Source organism: Gossypium hirsutum, chromosome A11 (genome assembly GCF_007990345.1).
Source record: "Gossypium hirsutum isolate 1008001.06 chromosome A11, Gossypium_hirsutum_v2.1, whole genome shotgun sequence".
Lineage (NCBI taxonomy): Eukaryota > Viridiplantae > Streptophyta > Magnoliopsida > Malvales > Malvaceae > Gossypium > Gossypium hirsutum.
In genome coordinates, this window is record NC_053434.1 from 17996716 (window position 1) to 18017651 (window position 20936).

At 32.3% G+C, this 20936-nt stretch overlaps 1 protein-coding gene across 1 annotated transcript; it reads left to right on the forward strand.

Moving 5' to 3' along the window:
• The first annotated feature begins 6403 nt into the window (after positions 1 to 6403).
• Positions 6404 to 9847, forward strand: LOC107922905 (MATH and LRR domain-containing protein PFE0570w). Its single transcript, XM_016853112.2, has 5 exons — positions 6404 to 6626; positions 7075 to 8143; positions 8245 to 8584; positions 8741 to 8813; positions 9434 to 9847. Exons 1-5 carry the CDS (start codon positions 6549 to 6551, stop codon positions 9617 to 9619), a joined length of 1746 nt encoding a protein of 581 aa, XP_016708601.1. The 5' UTR covers positions 6404 to 6548; the 3' UTR covers positions 9620 to 9847.
• The last annotated feature ends 11089 nt before the right edge of the window (positions 9848 to 20936 follow it).

Below are 20936 nucleotides of genomic sequence, written 5' to 3' on the forward strand. Positions count from 1 at the left end.
CTCATACGAATAAAGTTTTTATATAAAAATTAACTCAAGTTAAATATTATAATAATAAATTTTTAAATTTATTTTTAAAAATATTAAAAAAATTAAAATATTGATACCAAATATTAATTTTCTGTATCATCAAAATATACATATTTATAATTAATGTAATTTATTATTTTAATAAATTATTTGATATTATATTATGTTTTAGTAATAAAATTCAAAATTAATTTTAAATTTTAAATAATATTCTAAATATTTTTATTGAAAATTATTTTATTTTAATATTTTAATAAATACATTATAAATTATAAATATTAGTAACGAATCTTTTATACTATAAAATATAAATATGAATATTTACTTAAGTTCTGCTTAGCTTCGTTTATGCCTTCCGTTTTTAATGTGATACTGTCCACTCTTTATATATGCTATATATTAATTTCTACTTAATTTTAATTAGGCATTAGTTATTATTATTAAGTATATATAATATATTATCTTATTATAAAATAGATGTCAATTGTCAAGGGGGAATGCTTCTATAATATTCCGTAACAAATGCAATTTATATTGTGTTTGTTTAACTAAAACAACTTTTAAAAATAATTTTAACAAAATTTGCCATACAACAAAATCTATTTTACGCATAACATCCAAACATCAGAAAATCAATTCATTTTCCAAAATTTATTTTTTAGAAATTGTTTTTAATTAAACAAACACACTCAAAATTCGCGAAGAATTAAAAGAAGGGGGATAATATAATTTTTTACCCCTTTAATATCTGTACTTTTTTTTTCATCTTGGCACTTGAACTTGACAATTAGGTCCATTTTGGTATCTGGAGTTGAAAAAATATAAAAAGTTTAGTGATGTGTCACTCTAATATTGTATCACATCTTGGTTTTTTAAAAAATATTTAAATTTTCTAGTGATGACATTGTACAATATTAGAGTGCCACACCCATTGTTTTAATATCTTACCGATGGTTGAACAATCAAACCACTAATTTTCGATTCAATTGATTCGACCGTCAGACCAATAATAATTAAATAATTAATTAAAAATTATAATAAAAATTTATTAAATTGGTTCAACATGTTCAACTGCTGATTTTTGTTCTAATTTTCTATTTTTTTTATCAATTTCATGTAGTTCCTAATTCAATTGATTCAATCTCTTTGTTTGGACTGTTATACCAATCAGTTCTCGATACAATTAGTTCGATTGACCAATTCAATTTTATTCTAGTAACACTAGTCACATCATCAAATCTTAATAAAATTCAAATTCAATGACCGAAATGAATCTAATTGTCAACTTCAGGTATTAGAGTGGACAAAAAAAGTACAAATATCAAAACAAACTTAGTTGCCAAGTTCAGAAGTAAAAAATTATATTATCCCCTGAATAAATTATTCATTTACAATTTTAACTACTTTTACCAAAGCTTTATTTTAATATGTTTTATATATATTTATTTTAATTTACACAATTTATTATCTCCATCAATTGTATGTATTAATAATATTGTTTATTGAGTTTCAAATGATATATTTTATTATCTATTGTATGTTACTTTAAAACACTCATCTATATTCTAAATTTGTGGTTTTCACATGCATATGCCTGTGATAGGATTTCTTGTTAGTATATTATAACCCTTGACTGAGTTGGTGTCACGGGTTAACCGACTTGATACTCGGTTAAGAAATGACTGTTGTACCCCTTTATTAAATTAGTACTATTATTATTTTGATGGTCTTTTAGTCTTTTCATACTTTTACATGGTTTTTAAATAAAATAACTAAAATTAAAATATCTAGGAATTGAACTTGACTTTAATGGATTTATAAACAAATTTTTTACCACCACACAAAAAATAATTCATGGGTAAACTTAAAAAAGTTAACTTTTAACATAAAATATTTTTTCTCAACTAATTTGTGTATCTATATCTATTTATACCATCATTATCTGTACTATCAATAAAATCTCTAATTATGTTAGTATTACAAGTCAATCAAGCACCAACTTGGTTAGAGAAATTGCAAAAATGACATTACATAATTAAAATAAATTATATTATTTTTGGGTACTTTAGTCTTTATTTTAACAAAAACCAATAAAAATATGCATATTATAGGAGTTGAACATATGCCAATTAAATTAGTAAAATCTTAAATTTACTATTCAACAAAAGTTTCATTTTATTATTTTTCATGTTTTATTTTAATAGGCACAATTTATTACTTTCATTAGTTGTATAAAATCTTTAACTGAGTTGGTGTTACCAGTCAACCAAGCATCAACTCGATTAGAGAAATTACAAAAATGACCTTTTGTAATTAAAATAAGTTATATTATTTGAGGGTACTTTAGTATTTTTATTTTAATAAAAACCAATAAAAATATACATATAGTAGGATTTGAACTCATGCTAATTAAATTAATAAGATCTTAAATTTACCATTCAACTAAAGTTTCATTTTATTATTTTCGTATGTTTTTAAATTACTATGCACAATTTAGTCTTTTAATTTTAATAAAAACCAATAAAAAATATACATATAATAGGAGTTGAATTCACGCTAATTAAATTAATAATATCTTAAATTTACCATTCAACTAAAATTTCATTTTATTATTTTCATATGTTTTTAAATTACTACGCACGATTTATTACTTTGTCAGTTGTATAACTATACTATTAATAAAGTTCATGACTGAATTGGTGTCATGAGTCAACCGACACCAATTTAGTTAGGAAAATTACAAAAATGACATTCCATATTAAAAAAAGTTATATTATTTGAAGGTATTTTGTCTTTTTAATTTTAAAAAATAAAAATATACATATGATGGGATTTAAACTTATTGCATTAGAAAAGCTTCAGATTTATTACTCAACCAAGACTTTATTTTGATTTACAAATACATTTTAATTTTATTATACACTATTTGTTATCACCATCAATTTTATATTTATACTATTAATAAAATTCTTGTCTAAGGTGATATCACGAGTCAATCGGGCACCAATTTAATTAGGAAAATTACAAAAGTGAGCATTTGTATTTAAAATAAGTTAAAGGCACTTTAGTTTTTTATTTAAAAAATAAAATAAAATTGCACATTGTTGGATTAGAACTCATGCTATACACAACAATAAAATATTAATTTACTACTAAACCAAAATTATATTTTAATATAATATTTACATTTTAATTGTATTTTAAGTATGTAGTTTTCACAATTATATGCGTGTGATAGGTATACTAGTATTGATAATGTTATTGATTGCGATAGTGTCACGAGCTAACTCGACATCAACTCAAGATTGATGATAACACTGTGATAAACAATTGTGATGCATTTAATATTCTTTATTTAATGTGTTTACGTGTTTAAATTCTATAATAGTCACAATTTAATTTTTTTTCTTTTTAATATCATACATATTGCATGCGTTATTATTGTTAATTAGTTTCAAACCATACATTTTATTATTTATTGTATGTTGTTTTTTAAATACATCTTTATGTTCTAACTATGTAGTTTTCGCATGCATACATGTGTAATAGAATTTCTAATATTTATATAAAGTGCTTTATTGAGTTTAGTGTTACGACTTAACTCAACACTAATTCAGTTAAGAAATTGCTTAAAAATCTTCTTTTAGTAAAGACTGTAATATTAATATGATCGTGTTTTTCATCTTTTATTATTTTTATATGAAATGTTTATATAAAATAACTAAAAATGCAATGTCTAATGATTGAACTAGAGTCTAAAAAGTGTTTAATCATAGGCAATTTACCATTTCACCTACAACTCAATATACAAAACGGATATAAGGGGGGGGCTGGCAGTGGCCTTGGCCCCCTAAAATGGAAAATTTATATTTAGGCTTTCAAATTAGTAAATATAAAATTATACTTTGGCCCTCTTAAAATTATAGAAATTTATTTTTAATTCTTTAAAAATTATAAAGATATAGACTATAAAAAATTAAAATTTCATTCGGTCCCCTAAAAATTTGTTATGGCTTCGCCCTGTTAATATACACAAATTTTTTATAAATATAAATTTAATATTACGTTTTCTTTTACATAAATAGTAGGTATGATAAAATTTAGATTATTTTATTTGTGTCACTCACATAATAAATGTTATAGAACTATAATATTTAATTTTAAAATTTTGAAGGAAAAAAAATTACTCATCTACAATATATATATAAAAGAACAATTTGAAGAAACTTTGAAGTTGGATTTTTTATCGTATTATTAAATTGAAATATTAAAATAATTAATTATTATTAAAATAGTTATAATTTAATTTAAATTTAATAGTTAAAATTTAACTTAAACTATTGTGATAAAAATTGCAAATAATGATATTTTCATTATCATTGTTAAAATAATTATAACTTCATTTAGATTCAATAGTTAAAAAATGTTAAGGTAAAATACTATGATAATAATTATGGAACCTCAAGTTATAATTTAATAAATTAGATTTAATAGTTAAAATTTATAATTTAAATACGATAACTCAATTAAATAAAAGATTGATGTAAAATTGAGTTTTAATTTGGATTGAATTAATTATTATAACCATATAATAGAGAAGAGATTTTATATACCAATTATTGATTAATTAATATTAGCATTGTAAATCAATTAAAAGTTAAGTTTCATTAAACATATTTAACCGAGTAACAATTAAGAAAAATTATCAATATAAAAATTTATGAATTATTAGCATTAATAAATTAAAAATATCTAAAAAAGAACAAAGAATGAAGAGACATTATTAAAATATATTTGCATAACATAGACACAAGAAAAAGATGAAAGATTATTTTAATAGATCACAAGAGCTTTAAACCTTGGGTTGATGATGTCACTCGTCTTAGAGTTGTGGGCGGTGGACCACAACTGCCCGTGGTCAGTGGAGTTGTACTATATCCTGGGAATATAGCTTTCAAGGAGTACTGAATGGGCTTTTTGTCTTCCTAAACTGACGCTTTAATCTTTGTTATTTCATAGTCTTACCCTTGTTTATTTCATGCTCTTCGAGTATTAAAAATGAATTTCCTAAGAATTACATTAAATTTAATTAATGAAATAAACTTTAATTGAGAATTGGTTAAAATATGTAATAATTTTTATATTTTTTTATAAATTTAAAATTTAGTTCTTATATTTTTATTTTAAGAATTTAGTTTCTCTATTTCATATTTCAGAATTTAAATATAACTTTTAATAATGTTAAATTTTTTTTGTTAAATTCAAATTAATTGTGATGTCATTTTTGTGTTACATTACTATCAAGTGAGTATTTTTTTATTTCAAAAGGTCATACCAATAAATTTAATAAAAAAATTATCAGTGTTAACAATTGAATTTAAATTTTAAAATTTAAAAAATAGAGAAACTAAATTCTAAAAATAAAACTACAAACAATTTTCTTTCCGCATGTTACAAATTGGGAGGAGGTGACAATAACAGGTTATAATGTGCATATAATCCCTGTAGTTTCTTAAAAATAGGAATTTAGTTCTTTTACTTTTTAAATTTCAAAATTTAAGTTTAACTTTTAACACTGTTAATTTTATTTTGTTAAATTTAATGGTGTGACTTTTTTATTGGTACATTATAAATATTGTTATTATTAATTCAACCTAATTTTAAAATGTTTAAATGTTTGGGTTAATTACTATTTGGTACACTGTGAGATTCGTGGCTGGCCCTCCTAGCAATGTGATTTTCAATATTCGAACATGTGTCTCCTTATAAAAATACAATGTAACTTACCATTACACCAAACACTTTCACATTATAAACATGAGACATATTTTTTTTTGTCACTCATACTATATATAAAGTAATCTAATAAATATAAAAATCTAAAATGCTTTCCTTTTAATAGAAAAAACCTAAAAACATTAATCAATCGATAAAATCTCAAATTTACATATAAATTTTAATTCAATATGTTATGTGATATATCAAGTTTGATTTAATAATTATACACATAAAATTTTGATTTTAATTTTGAAACTTTTATTCTTTATTTAATTGTAAACATTTTAGAAAATAAACATATTTAATTATTTATATATAACGTCTAAACAGTAAAATATTACTAAATTAAAAATGGTGTGAATAATTTATGAAAATTAAATTAAATTAAAATTATATATATAATTTTATGAAATTAAAGCTAATGTATTATATTTCACATTAAAAAATTAATATTTCTTCACTCAATAAATTCAAATGTTTATAGAAAGAAACAATAAGAAGCTTAGTCGGTCCAAAATAAATGTGGGCTGGGCTGGGCTGTGCTTGGAGAAATTTGTACATAAATTGAGCCATATATAATGAGGCTCAGCTTTCATTTTCCCTCTCAAACGAACCCCAATTTTCCCACTCAAAAGTGAAAATCCTAGAAAATTTTCCATACGCTGGTGAATCAGCGATTCAAAATCTTAAAAATAAACCAAACAGTGAGTCGAAGAAAACCTTACATTGAGAAAAAAAAAATGAAAACAAAATCTCGTGCCGTTAAGGGCAGAGCTATCGATCCCATACCTCCTTCAAACTTCCGACTCCTCTATCAGGTACCTTTCTCTTTCCTCTCTTTTATTTTTATTTTTATTTTTATTTTTACTCTTGCTTTCGTTTGTTTCTCTGGAATCCACGACATCAAAGCAAACAATTGCGAGATTTTTGCTTGTTTTACTTCACTTAATAGTTTTTATTTTCCTTTGGAGCCTGAGAATTTGTGTATTCTTATTGCGTTCGTATTATTTGTTGTGTTATACTCCTGTTTAAGATTGAATATTTATATAAACTTTAGCGCTATAATTTATGTCTATCCATTTTTCTCGGCTTTCAATTTTTGGAAGTTTCAATTCTTTCACCTTGCCAAGTAAAGCCTAAGAGTTGAAGTCTTTTTCTATGTACTGTCAAAGTGTGGATGTGAAAGTGAAAGTAATCTGCATGTTTTCGAAATGTCTGCATAATATGACTTATTTCCTCATTTTTTAAAAAAACATTTTGGTACAGGATGAAGCTAATGAAGAATGTCGTATAAATGGCAATGATGCCGGAGTATCAGAGGATGCCGGTTTTAATCAAGATAAAGTTAATAATGATGATGATGTTGGTGGTAAGGACGATGAATTTGATGATGAAGATGAGGAGGAGGCTGATGGTGGTGGCAGTGGCGGAGGCATATCTGGTCATTATGATAATGATGTGATTCCTGATGATGTTGATAAGGTGGATGAGGATGAAGCTAATGATGAATATCATATAGATGGCAATGATAACGGAGTATCAGAGGATGCTGGTTTTAATCAAGATAATGTTAATAATAATGATGATGTTGTTGGTAAAGACGATGACTTTGATGATGAACATGAAGATGAGGAGGGTGATGATGATGGCAGTGGCGGAGGCATTTCTGGTCATTATGATAATGATGTGATTCCTGATGATGTTGATATGGAGGATAAGGGTGATAATGTTGTAGTTCAAAATTTTGTTGAGGAGGTGGATGAATCCGCAGGAGTGAACTGTATGATAACAGATTTGTTAGGAGGAGAGTTTGGTTACAGCTGCAATGGGAGAAGCGGTCAGGTCTTGGTTTGCAGTGAAAATGGCTGCTCAATTGCTATACATAAGATGTGCATTAATATTGAACCTCAATTTGATGATACTGGTAAATTCTACTGTCCTTATTGTTGGTACAAGCGAGAAGTAGCAACGACGGAGGAATTGAGAAAGAGAGCCATGTTGGCGAAGAGGGAATTGTCGAACTTTATGCATTTCAAGCGGGATGGTGGAAATGAAGAGAAGCTGGAAGCTGGAGCAGAAAACATGAAAGCGGCAAGTCTATCAACAATGGCAGAGGAAAAAAAAGTTGGTGAGTCTGGAAATAGGCTGAACAATGATGCTAATGAAACAATACTTTATAATCAGGAGCAAAACATGTGCGTTGAGTCTGTAGGCAAGGGAAAATCTGATGATGAAAATATCTCCAAGGCTCATGGGTTTGACAACAATGTTGTGGATGGACATCTGCTACAAGAGGAGGATAAAGAAAATACTTCTGATAGTGAAAATGATGGAGGTGATGAGGATCCCTGGTGTAAACCACCGTATCACCCAAACCATTTTGAAATTGTGAATGATGCACTTTGTTTATCAACTAAAGGACTTCTAACCTTACAGGTGTACTGGAAGACAACCAAGGGAAGAGTGGAAAGAAAGAGCCAATGTTTCCAAACACAGTGGGAAATGCTATGGCACTAATAACCGAAGATGCTACAGCTAAGGTGCCTGCAATTGAAAGTTTTGAGTTTCTATTACCTGATTTGGATACTGGGACACCTGTAGTGCGTCAAATGCGCATCAAACACACAGCTCAGAGGGCAAGACCTCGGAAAGTTGATTCACCAAAGAAGTCATCCTTCCAACCAAGTATCAGTGCAATGGATGAGAATACAAACCAACAAGGAAAAGCTACAGCAGCAAAAAACTCTGTTCAATGCCAAGAGTTAACCAAGCGAATGTAAGTTGTTTGGGGTTTTACATCGTGGTTAAGGTAACATGCTAAAAGGAACCATGTTGTGCATGGTGTATTTGTTGCTAGACTGTAGTTCGTGCTGTGGTTTTTTGTTGATTATCATTATACTGAAATTACCTTGTTTTTCAATCTAAATTGCAGCAGGACCCCAATATTGGGTAATGTAAAACGTAGGAGACTACCTTGGACAGTTGAAGAGGAAGATATACTGAAGGTATATGGTTATGAACACTACAAACATATCTTTTTTAAATTCTTTATTTGTTAACATGTACATATTAACTTTTCGGATCGATTCAACTTGATTTATGCTACATTCCTGTTTCCTTTATTTCATTGTATTTGAAGCATAAACTTTCATTGATCATCTTAGTCACCCCTTGGCTAACCAATAGATTTACTATGATGTGTATAATAATTTGTAAGATTCCCCACTTACATCCTTCCCTAATCTAGTAAAATAGCATGTCTCACCTCAATTCAAGATCGCAATGTAGACCCCGTTAAATAATGAACTTTTTAAACTTGTCAGCTTCAGACAGGCACATATACACAAGTATAGTTTTCTGAATAGCGCTGATGACTAACAAAATGATATTGCTGTATTGTAACAATGGTTGAGAATCGGTATTGAATATCTTAAACAGTTGAGGCATGCCTCTCTTCGGCCTTTTTTGCCTTTACAGGCACACGGTCACTCAGAGGTGCTTTACTAGATTTGCTGTGCCCTATGTGGGACTACACTGAATTGGGATGTACATGCTAGCAGAACTCGAAGAATTATCATTGTTACATCAGTTTCTTTTCTTGACTGCCATATGTTTGTGTTGGCAGGAGGGAGTGCATAGATTTTCATTGACTATGAACAAAAACATCCCCTGGAGGAAAATTTTGGAATTTGGTCATAATGTTTTCGGCACAAATCGTCTGCCTGTTGACCTTAAGGATAAATGGAAGAAGATTATGGCCAAAGAGGACCCAAAAAGTAACAAGGGGGTACTGATTGCATTGAAGGAATAAGGTGATGTTTGTAGATGTTAATATGTCCATTTTGGTGCAACTATCTCTCACTAAAACAGATTGGTGGTTGGTATGTTGAAAAGTAGAGGTTATTGTTCTATAAACTTGATAACCTCTTTTGCCTTAGGTTATGGAGGAAGTTGCTACGATGTTGTAATTTTTTGAGGAACTTAGTAAATATGAAATTTAGCATTTCCTAGAATCTATGAATGGCCTAATTTCACATGATTTGATGTTTCTGATTACGCGATAGGACATTGGAAGTGTACAAAGTATTTGTGATGGGTCAGCTGTTGTGGAGATAGTAGTACCAGCCATTCAAAACTAATTACATGACTAATACAACTATTCAAAATTAACATTTACGAGTGTTCTAACTATTGCTAAAAAATCATCGCCTTCATCAAAATTGTGCACATGAATAATCGGGTCATGTTGTCCCCTCCCTGGACTTGATTTTGGAGTATAGGGCGGCCATTCTTCGACGGACTGTCATTAATGCACATCATCCAAACCATTAATTAGAGCCAATAACAAGCCCTTTATAAAATTTTTGTATCAAATAATAGGACCATCATCTAAGATTTGTCCATAGGTTTGGCCTAATTAAAATTTTAGACTTGTTTGTTAGGTCCCAGCTTGGCTTAAAAAATAAGATTAAAATTTTACTTAAGCTCAGTCTAGATAAAAATATTAAAATCTAAGCCCGAATTAATTTTTTATTTATTTATATTTTAAAAAATATAATACATCAAAAATACTAAAAATATTAAAATAAATATTTCTCAACAAATTGAAAATAAATTAAAAATATTTATATTTAAATAACATTAACATAAGTGCAACTTAACAAGCAAAAGCCTCTAAAATATTAACAAAATTAACTATAAAACAAGAGTAATACAATATCAACAAAATAGTAGCAATATAATTATGAAATAGCAAAATAGTGAAAAAACAACAAAAAAAATAGTAACAAAACAATAAAAAAATAGGAAGAAAAAAAAATAAAAGTTTTTTTTTTGCATATTCGGGTCGAGTCGGGTCAAGGGCCAAGAAAGCCTCACTCGAGGCCTGACCTGTTTTCTAAACGAGTCTTATTGTAACACCCCTTACCCGAGACCGTTTCCGGAGTCGAGCACGAGGCATTACTTAGCTTATCTTACCAATTCGGAGCATAAAAACTAGGTTTGAAAATTTATTTCATTATTCGCAGCAAATCTGTCCAATCGCGCAGCAGTTACTAAATTAATTATAACTTGAGCTACAGAACTCTAAATTTAATTCCGTAAATTTTTCCTGAAACTAGACTCATATATCTACTCACCATAAAATTTTTAGAATTTTTGGTTCAGCAAATTAGTACAGTTTATTAGTTAAAGTCTCCCCTGTTTCACCACCTGACTGCCCTGACCTCTAGTCACTAAAAATAAGTTTTCTCACTGTAGGATTTTCATATGAAGTTCTTACTTGTTTCTACAGAAAATAGACTCATTAATAAATCTAAGCATGTAAATTTCAACTCATAACCATTTTTGTACAATTTGTAATTATTTTCTAAACTCAGAACAGGGGACTCCAAAAACAGTTCTGACCCTATCTTACTAAAATTCACATATCTTAAAATATAAATTTCCTTTTTCTACACCGTTATTTTCCATGAAAATAGACTCAACAAGCTTTAATTCCATATATCATTCACCCTCTAATTCATTTTATACTATCTTGGGTGATTTTTCAAATTCACGTCACTGTGCTGCCTGAATTCTGTTTCTTTGCAAAATTTTATCCTTTCATGATTTCCATGCATAATTTATCACCTAATCTTTCATAACAACAAACACCTTCATCCTTAATCATTTTAATAACCATACATCATCAAATACTTACACATCACTCATTAGCAAAATCATCATTACAAACATACAAAATAACTAAATCCCTATACATGCCATAACTCAAACGTGTTTCGATATAAAATACCGAGCAGTTGTAGTTGATAGTGTGGACGATCTCCGACTTCTTTAGGATCCTTGAAGTAGCTTTGCAATACTATAAGAGAAAGAGAAATAAAAGAAGTAAGCATAAAGCTTAGTAAGTTTACTAGCAAATAAATAACAATATTTAACTTAAATAATTAAACTCAATGTCTATATCTCTAATTTACTCTTTAGTTAATCTCATACTAGTTCTCTTACTTGTTTACTTAGAATACTTGTGTGCATAACTTACTCAATCCTTGCTGCATCGTTGAACATCAATTGATAGTATAATAAGTTCTTAAGTCTTACAACTTACCTGAGCTTGCCATTTATGCTTTAAACTGAACTTTCATGAACATGATTCGTTTACAAGCCCGTTGAGCTACATTGGAATAATAAGGATACTCGGGTCTCTTCTGATAATAACATGCCAAAGCCATGTCCCAGACATGGTCTTACATGGGATGTTCTCGTGATGGTGCCCATGCCATGTCCCAGACATGGTCTTATAGGGGACCTCTCATCTCGGTGCCAACGCCATGTCCCAGACATGGTCTTACATGGGACCTCTCGTCTCGGTGCCCATGCCATGTCCCAGACATGGTCTTACAGGGGACCTCTCATGATCTTAAGGATGCCAATGCCATGTCCCAGACATGGTCTTACATGGGATCCCTTTACCCAAATGTCATGACATTCGTATCCAGTACCATCCTTATGTATCAACGGGACTTTTAAATTTTAATTCTCTATCATTTCATGCTTGGATCATCATCAAATAAATTCATAAAATAAATTCATAATTGCTGGAAATTAACAGCATTAATAATAAATATTGAAATATTGCATTTATTTACCGTAAACTTACCTCGGTACCAATTATAGCCAAATTCACCAACTTAGTCTTCAACTTTATTCTTCCCTTTGTCTAACCTCGAGTTTCGTACTTCTTGATCTAAAATAGTAAATTTAACTTATTTAATAATCACATTCATCAAAACAGCCCTCGACTCTAACTTTTTCAAAATTACAATTTTGCCCCTAAACTTTTACATAATTATATTTTTGCCCCAAGGCTCGGAAATTAAACTTCATCTCTTATTCTTATGTTTTATAACATTATGAACATTTTTCCCTTCTATGGCAACATCAAATTCTCACTCTAACATGTACTTATGAACATTAGGTATTTTTACCGATTATGTCGTTTTACTCGTTTTCACTTAAAATCGCTTAGCAAAAGTTGTTTAACATAATTTCTAGCTTCATATTCTATCATAAAACATCAAAATAAACACTTTTCACCTATGGGTATTTTTCCAAATATAAACCCTAGGTTAAATTATTGCTAGAATAAGCTAAATTAAGCTACCGGGATCTCAAAAACGTAAAGAACATTAAAAACGGGGCTTGGGATCACTTACTATGGAGCTTGGAAGCTTGAAAACCCTAACTATGGCTTCCCCCCTTGCTGATTTCGTTCATATGAAGAAGATGATGATTTTTGCCATCTTTTTCTCTTTTAATTCATTTTAATTACTAGATTACCAAATTGCCCCTAACTTAAAAATTTTCTATTTCACTTATCTCATGTCCATTTTTGTCTACCAAGTTACCAATGGTATAATTACCATATAAGGACCTCCAATTTAAAGTTTCATAACAATTGGACACCTCTAACATGTAGAACTCAACTTTTGCACTTTTTACAATTTAGTCCTTTTGACTAAATTGAGTGCCCAAACGTCGAAATTTTCGAACGAAATTTTCAAAAAAATCATTTTGTGAAATTGTAGACCATAAAAATATAAGAAAAATAAAATTTTTCTCATCGGATTTGTGGTTCCAAAACCACTGTTCCGATAACCTCAAATTTGGGCCATTACAACTCTCCCCCCTTTTTAGGATTTTCGTCCTCGAAAATCTTACCAGTAAAGAGATTCGGGTATTGCTTCCTCATTGTCTCTTCCGGTTCCCATGTTGCTTCCTCAACCCCGTGCTTTTGCCATAACACTTTCACCAGATTTACCTTTTTGTTTCTAAGCTCCTTTGTTTCTCGTGCTAATACTTTAACCGGTTCTTCATTATAAGTCATATCCGGCTGAATTTCTACTTCTGTTGGAGTAATAACATATGAAGGATCTGATCGATACCGTCGTAGCATAGATACATGAAATACATTATGAATTTTGTCGAGTTCCGGTGGTAAAGCCAATCGGTAAGCAACGGGTCCAATTCTTTCTATAATCTCATATGGTCCGATAAATCTTGGACTCAATTTACCCTTTTGACCGAACCGGAGAACTTTCTTCCAAGGAGACACTTTTAAGAATACTTTATCACCCACCTGAAATTCAATCTCCCTTCGTTTAAGATCGGCGTATGACTTTTGACGATCGGAAGCTGCTTTTAAACTATCCCGAATAAGTCTTACTTTTTCTTCTGTTTCCCGAATCAAATCAACCCCGTGTATCTTCTTTTCACTGAGCTCTGTCCAATATAATGGTGTTCTACATTTTCTACCATACAAAGCTTCATACGGAGCCATTTTAATACTGGACTGATAACTGTTATTATAAGCAAATTCAATCAAAGGTAGATACCTTTCCCAATTACCTTGAAACTCTAATGCACAACATCAGAGCATATCTTCCAATACCTGAATTACACGCTCAGATTGGCCATCTGTCTGAGGATGAAATACAGTACTGAAATACAACTGAGTACCCAAAGCTTCTTGCAATTTGTTCCAGAAACGAGACGTAAATCGGGGATCTCTGTCTGATATAATGGAGACAGGCACTCCATGTAGTCTAACAATCTCAGATATATACAATCCAGCCAATTTATCTAAAGAATAATCCATACATACTGGGATAAAGTGCGCGGACTTTGTCAATCGGTCGACAATTACCCAAATGGCATCTTTCTTCCTCGGAGATAACGGTAACCCAGATACTCCATAGTGATTCTTTCCCATTTCCATTCTGGTATAGTGATTGGCTGAAGCAACCCCGAAGGTACCTGATGTTCAGCCTTAACCTGCTGACATACTAAACATCTTGATACAAAGAGATATCACGTTTCATACTCGGCCACCAATACATCTTTTTCAAGTCATTATACATTTTATTACCTCCCGGATGTACGGACATAATACCACTGTGTGCTTCGTGTAAAATCTTCTATACAAGTTCTGAATTCTTCGGTACACATACTCTGCCTCTGAATAATAAACAACCATCAGTTCCAATCTGAAATTCTGAATCATTACCTGACTCACAATGCACCCATTTAGCCTGTAATTTCTCATCATTCCTCTGAGCTTCACATATTTGTTGACGAAATGTCGATTTAGCTCTCAATTCAGCTATGATTGAACCATCATTAGACAGTGACAACCAGGTATTCATAGCTCGTAAAGCAAATAGAGATTTTCGGCTCAAAGCATCAGCTACCACGTTAGCCTTACCCAGATGGTAATCAATAACCAAATCATAATCCTTTATCAATTCAAGCCACCTGCGTTGTCTCAAATTCAAATCTTTCTGTGTCATCAAATATTTCAAGCTTTTGTGATCAGTATAAATATGACACTTTTCACCATACAAATAATGCCGCCATATTTTCAATGCAAATACAATAGCAGCTAACTCGAGATCATGTACCGGGTAGTTTCTTTCATGTGGCTTAAGTTGTCTTGAAGCATAGGCTATTACTTTATCTTCTTGCATCAAGACACAACCCAAACCATTTAATTATGCATCACTATAAATAATAAATTCCTTACCCGATTCAGGCTGTACCAACATAGGTGCTTTCGTTAACAACTCCTTCAATCGGTCGAAACTTTGCTGGCATTTTTCTGTCCATTCAAATTTAACATCTTTCTGTAATAAACGAGTCATTGGAGAAGCTATCATAGAAAACCCTTGTACAAATCTCCGATAATAACCAGCTAAACCCAAGAAACTTCTAACTTCAGATACATTCTTCGGTGGACTCCAATTGACAATAGCTGAAATTTTACTCGGATCTACCCTGATGCCTTCTGCGGATACAATATGTCCGAGAAAACCTACCTCTCGAAGCCAAAATTCACATTTACTGAATTTAGCATAAAGTTTCTTTTCACGCAGAATTTGCAACACTATTTTCAAATGTTCTGCATGCTCAGTTTCATCCCGAGAATAAACTAAAATGTCATCAATAAAAACTACTACAAACCTATCTAGATACGGTCTGAATATCCGGTTCATCAAATCCATGAATACTGCAGGTGCATTAGTCAACCCAAACGGCATAACCAGAAACTCATAATGCCCATACCTGGTTCTGAAAGCTGTCTTTGGCACATCTGGCTCTTTTACCCGTAACTGATAATAACCCGATCGGAGATCAATCTTTGAAAATACTGTGGCACCTTTCAGTTGATCAAATAAGTCATCAATTCGAGGCAATGGGTACTTATTCTTTATAGTTACCTTATTAAGCTGCCGATAGTCAATACACAATCTCAAAGACCCGTCTTTCTTTTTCACAAACAGAACTGGAGCACCCCAAGGTGAATGACTCGGATGAACAATACCTCTGTCAACAAGTTCCTGTAACTGTGCCTTTAACTCTTTTAATTCTGTAGGAGCCATACGATACGGAGCTATGGAAATTGGGGCAGTTCCCGAAATCAGATCTATAGAAAATTCCACTTCTCTTTCTGGTGGCAACCCTGGTAACTCCTCTGGAAATACATCAGAAAATTCACATACAACTGGCACTGCCTGTATCTTTGACTCAGATACCTTAGTATCCAACACATACGCCAAATAAACATCATACCCTTTTCTAACACACCTCTGAGCTGTCATAACTGAAATCATATCGGATAATCCCTTTGTCTGATTAGATTTAACCCAAAGTAATTCTCCATTCTGGCATTTCAACACAACATATTTTTGTCTACAGTTTACTACTGCATCATGCTGAGTTAACCAATCCATGCCCAATATCACATCAAACTCATCAAAAGGCAATAACATTAAGTCAACCGGGAAACAAATACCTTTTACCATCAGTGGACAATTTTTACAAACTTTATCCACTATCACAAACTGGCCCAGGGGGTTCGAGACTTTAACCATAAATTCAATAGGTTCAACAGACAAATTTTTAACAAATGCTAATTTTGTGCATATATATGAATGTGTAGAGCCAGGATCAATTAATGCAATAACAGTAGTATCATAGAGAGAAAATGTACCCGCAATTACATCAGGAGAGGACGCCTCTTCACGAGCTCGAATAGCATATGATCTTGCAGGTGCTCTAACATCTGATCTAACCGCTGAATCTTTGAATGCACCCCTATTACTTGCCCCCACTCCTGGGTTTCTCTGCGGTCTACCTCTGGTAGGAGCATTACCTGATCTCGCACTCGTTATTTTTTCTCTTTTAGTTGTTTCAGGACAATCCCGAATAAAGTGATCGGATGCTCCACATCTGAAACAAACATTTTCACCTGCTCTACACTCTCCGGGGTGGCGTCTCCCACATTGAGGACATTCCAGTCTAGGAGGTCGAGTACTGCCAGTACTTGCAACTGTAGTGGTTTGAGCTCTAAAACCCTCGAATCTTCTACTTCTGCTTCGGCCAGAATATATATGTGGAAAATGTGATCCGCTAGAGAGCTCCCTAGGCCTCTTAGATGTAGACTGAAATGATTTACTCATTTGCCTCTTCTTTGTATCCTGCGCTTCAGCTTCAGCTTTGCTCTTCTCTTTTTCTTTTAACAAGTCTTCTACTTTACAAGCTCTTTCTACCAGAACAACAAACTCTCTGATTTCCAATACACCCACTGATAGTCGGATGTCATCATTAAGCCCATCTTCAAATCTCTTGCACATGTTGGCTTCGGTGGATACAAATTCCCGAGCATACTTACTAAGTCTGACAAATTTGCGTTCATATTCAGTCACGGACATCTTACCTTGTTTTAGCTCAAGAAACTCCTTTCTTTTCTGCTCTGTAAATCTCTGGCTGATGTACTTCTTTCGAAACTCCTCCTGAAAGAAATCCCAAGTAACCCTCTCACTCGGTACGATAGACACGAGAGTCTTCCACCAATGATAAGCGGAATCTCTGAGAAGTGAGACCACACACTTCATACATTCTTCCGGTGTACAAGATAATTCTTCAAAAACCCTGATGGTATTCTCAAGCCAGAATTCTGCTTTTTCTGCATCGTCATCTTTGGTAGCCCGAAATTCTTCAGCCCCTTGCTTCCTAATCTTATCAACAGGTGGTCTCTCCCTGATAAATATACTTGCAGCTGGGGAAGCTACATGGGGAACCTGTGAATCTTGAGGGGGTGGAGGTCTTACAGCCGGATTCGTACGAACGAACTCGGCAAACCAATCAGTCATGGCTTGGAAGAAGGCTTCTCTAGCTCCTCCTCCCTGTCTATCTGATGGAGGTCTTTCACTAACATTAACATCTGATGGCACCGTCCCTTCTGCGGGAATAGGCGCATTACTCTCTACTTCATCTGTACTAGCTCGTTCAGGATTCATAACTATAAAAGAAAACATTTTAAAATCGTCAGGAGTCGTCACACTATCAAAATATATAAGTATGGCATGTATAGATAGACTCTTATTCTTACTGAGTATTTCCGAGAACCGACTAAACCTGCTCTGATACCAATAAAATGTAATACCCCTTACCCGAGGCCGTTTCCAGAGTCGAGTACGAGGCATTACTTAGCTTATCTTACCAATTCGGAGCATAAAAACTAGATTTGAAAATTTATTTCATTATTCGCAACAAATCTGTCCAATCGCGCAGCAGTTACTAAATTAATTATAACTTGAGCTACAGAACTCAAAATTTAATTCCGTAAATTTTCCCTAAAACTAAACTCATATATCTACTCACCATAAAATTTTTAGAATTTTTGGTTCAGCAAATTAGTACAGTTTATTAGTTAAAGTCTCCCCTGTTTCACCACCTGACTGCCCTGACCTCTAGTCACTAAAAATAAGTTTTCTCACTGTAGGATTTTCATATGAAGTTCTTACTTGTTTCTACAGAAAATAGACTCATTAAGAAATCTAAGCATGTAAATTTCAACTCATAACCTGTAACACCCCGAACCCGAGACCGTCGCCGGAGTCGAACACGAGGTGTTAACAGACTTCAAACCACTTATTAAAATTTTTCCAGACAAGCTGTCAATCTGCGTACTAGTCGCTTTAAAAATCATATCTTGAGCTCTGGAACTCGAAATCCAGTTCCGTGAATTTTCCCTGAAACTAGACTCATATTCCCATCTACATATTTTTTCTAGAATTTTTGGTCGGGCCAATTAGTACAGTTTATTAGTAAAAGTCTCCCATGTTACTGGGGTCGACTACACTGAACTTTGCGCATTACGACCTGGATATCTCCCTGTACAAAACTTCCATGCTGATGCCGTTTGTTTCTATAGAAACTAGACTCAGAGAGGAATCTATACATATATGGTATGACTCCTAATTATCTCTGGTTAATTTATAATGAATTTCCAAAGTCGGAGCAGGGAATCCAGAAACCGTTCTGGCCCTGTCCCACGAGAACCTGATTATCTCTTAACATACTGTCCATATGATCTTTTCGTTACTTCTATATGAAAATAGACTCATCGAACTTCGATTACATAATTTATTCATCAATTAATTCCACTCCTACTATTTTTTAGTGATTTTTCAATCTCATGTCACTGCTGCTGCCAGCATCTGTTACGAAAGCAACTATGCCCACTTCGTGATTACTCCTTGATCTAACTAATAATTCATCATGCATATCACAAATTATGATCATGACTAACCATGCCAAAGGCTAATCATTGTCAAACTTCCCCCTACTACACTATTGCCATATCATGAATTTTAACACCAAAATAATCAACCATGACGTATGGCATAAAAAGGTCGAATTATCAAGATTTGCGACCTAACGTTATGAATCCAAACCCAACCGAACATTTATGCCATTTTCGCATGGCTAAAAGATTACATACCAAAGTTCAAACACAACATAATAGCCTATACATGCCGAAATGTTCTCCTAAGCCAACTAAGAAGAAAGTACCAAAACTTGCTATCCGGTGTGATGACTTCGATGACGGCCCGACCACGCAAAAAGAGACGAGTCCAAGAAACCTAGAATAGGTGACAAGGAAACACCGAGTGAGTTTATAACTCAGTAAGTCATAAGCAATACACTACCATCCATTAATAACATTATCACAAGAGGAAACAAAATGGAACGAGGCTAGTTACTCCATCCATACCGAACCATACCATAGTTCCTCCGACCTATCGGTTCAATCTCATACCAAATCATGCATTCACATTCCATATACTCATCAATAGAATATTCGAGGCATTTTCATAAATCATTTCATTTTCGTTACAATCATACAACTAAACGGCCTTTCACCCATTCCACGATAAATCTTATGTACGTGACTTCAAGTATATTTGTCACATAGGTTCAACTTACCAAGCTCAACTCCAACTATAAACATAGCACCTATTAGCCATGAATTCAAGATACTTACCCGATCCGCTGTCCGTGATCGACTCAATAGCGTCGCACACTTAGTGTCCATAATGATTCAAGAATATATATTAAGTCCGCACACTCAGTGCTATATAATCAACTCGCACACTTAGTGCTACATAATCAAACTCGCACACTTAGTGCTACATAGTCAACTCGCACACTTAGTGCTACATAGTCAAACTCGCACACTTAGTGCTACATAGTCAATTCGCACACTTAGTACTGCACAATTTAAACCCGCACACGTAGCGCCAATCTCATGGTCATAAATGTTTATACCCGCACATTTAGTGCCGAGATCAACAACTCAATACATCTCACCTCTTTTCTTTTCATTCAACACTTTCATCATCACATACGTACACGCATATATATATATTTATTCATTCCATTCAGCATCATTACATAAACGTTATGACCATTTGAATTAATACCAACTATATGCTTAATGACTTACTTTATGTTGGGTAAGACGGTTCCAACTCGGCTACTCGATGATCTTTTCTTTGCCTTTGCTTGATTCTCTCCCTTTGATGTCTTGATCTATAATAAACACATTTAGTGGTTTAATTTTCTTGCTGGATACTTATGTATAATTTAACGATTTTCACTCCATTTCACAATTATCCTTGTTCAAAATATCAAACCTTAACCATATTCGATTAATGCTTCAAGGCCGAATGCATTATCGCTATTATGGTACTAGTCTTGAGTATTTTTGATTCTAATATATA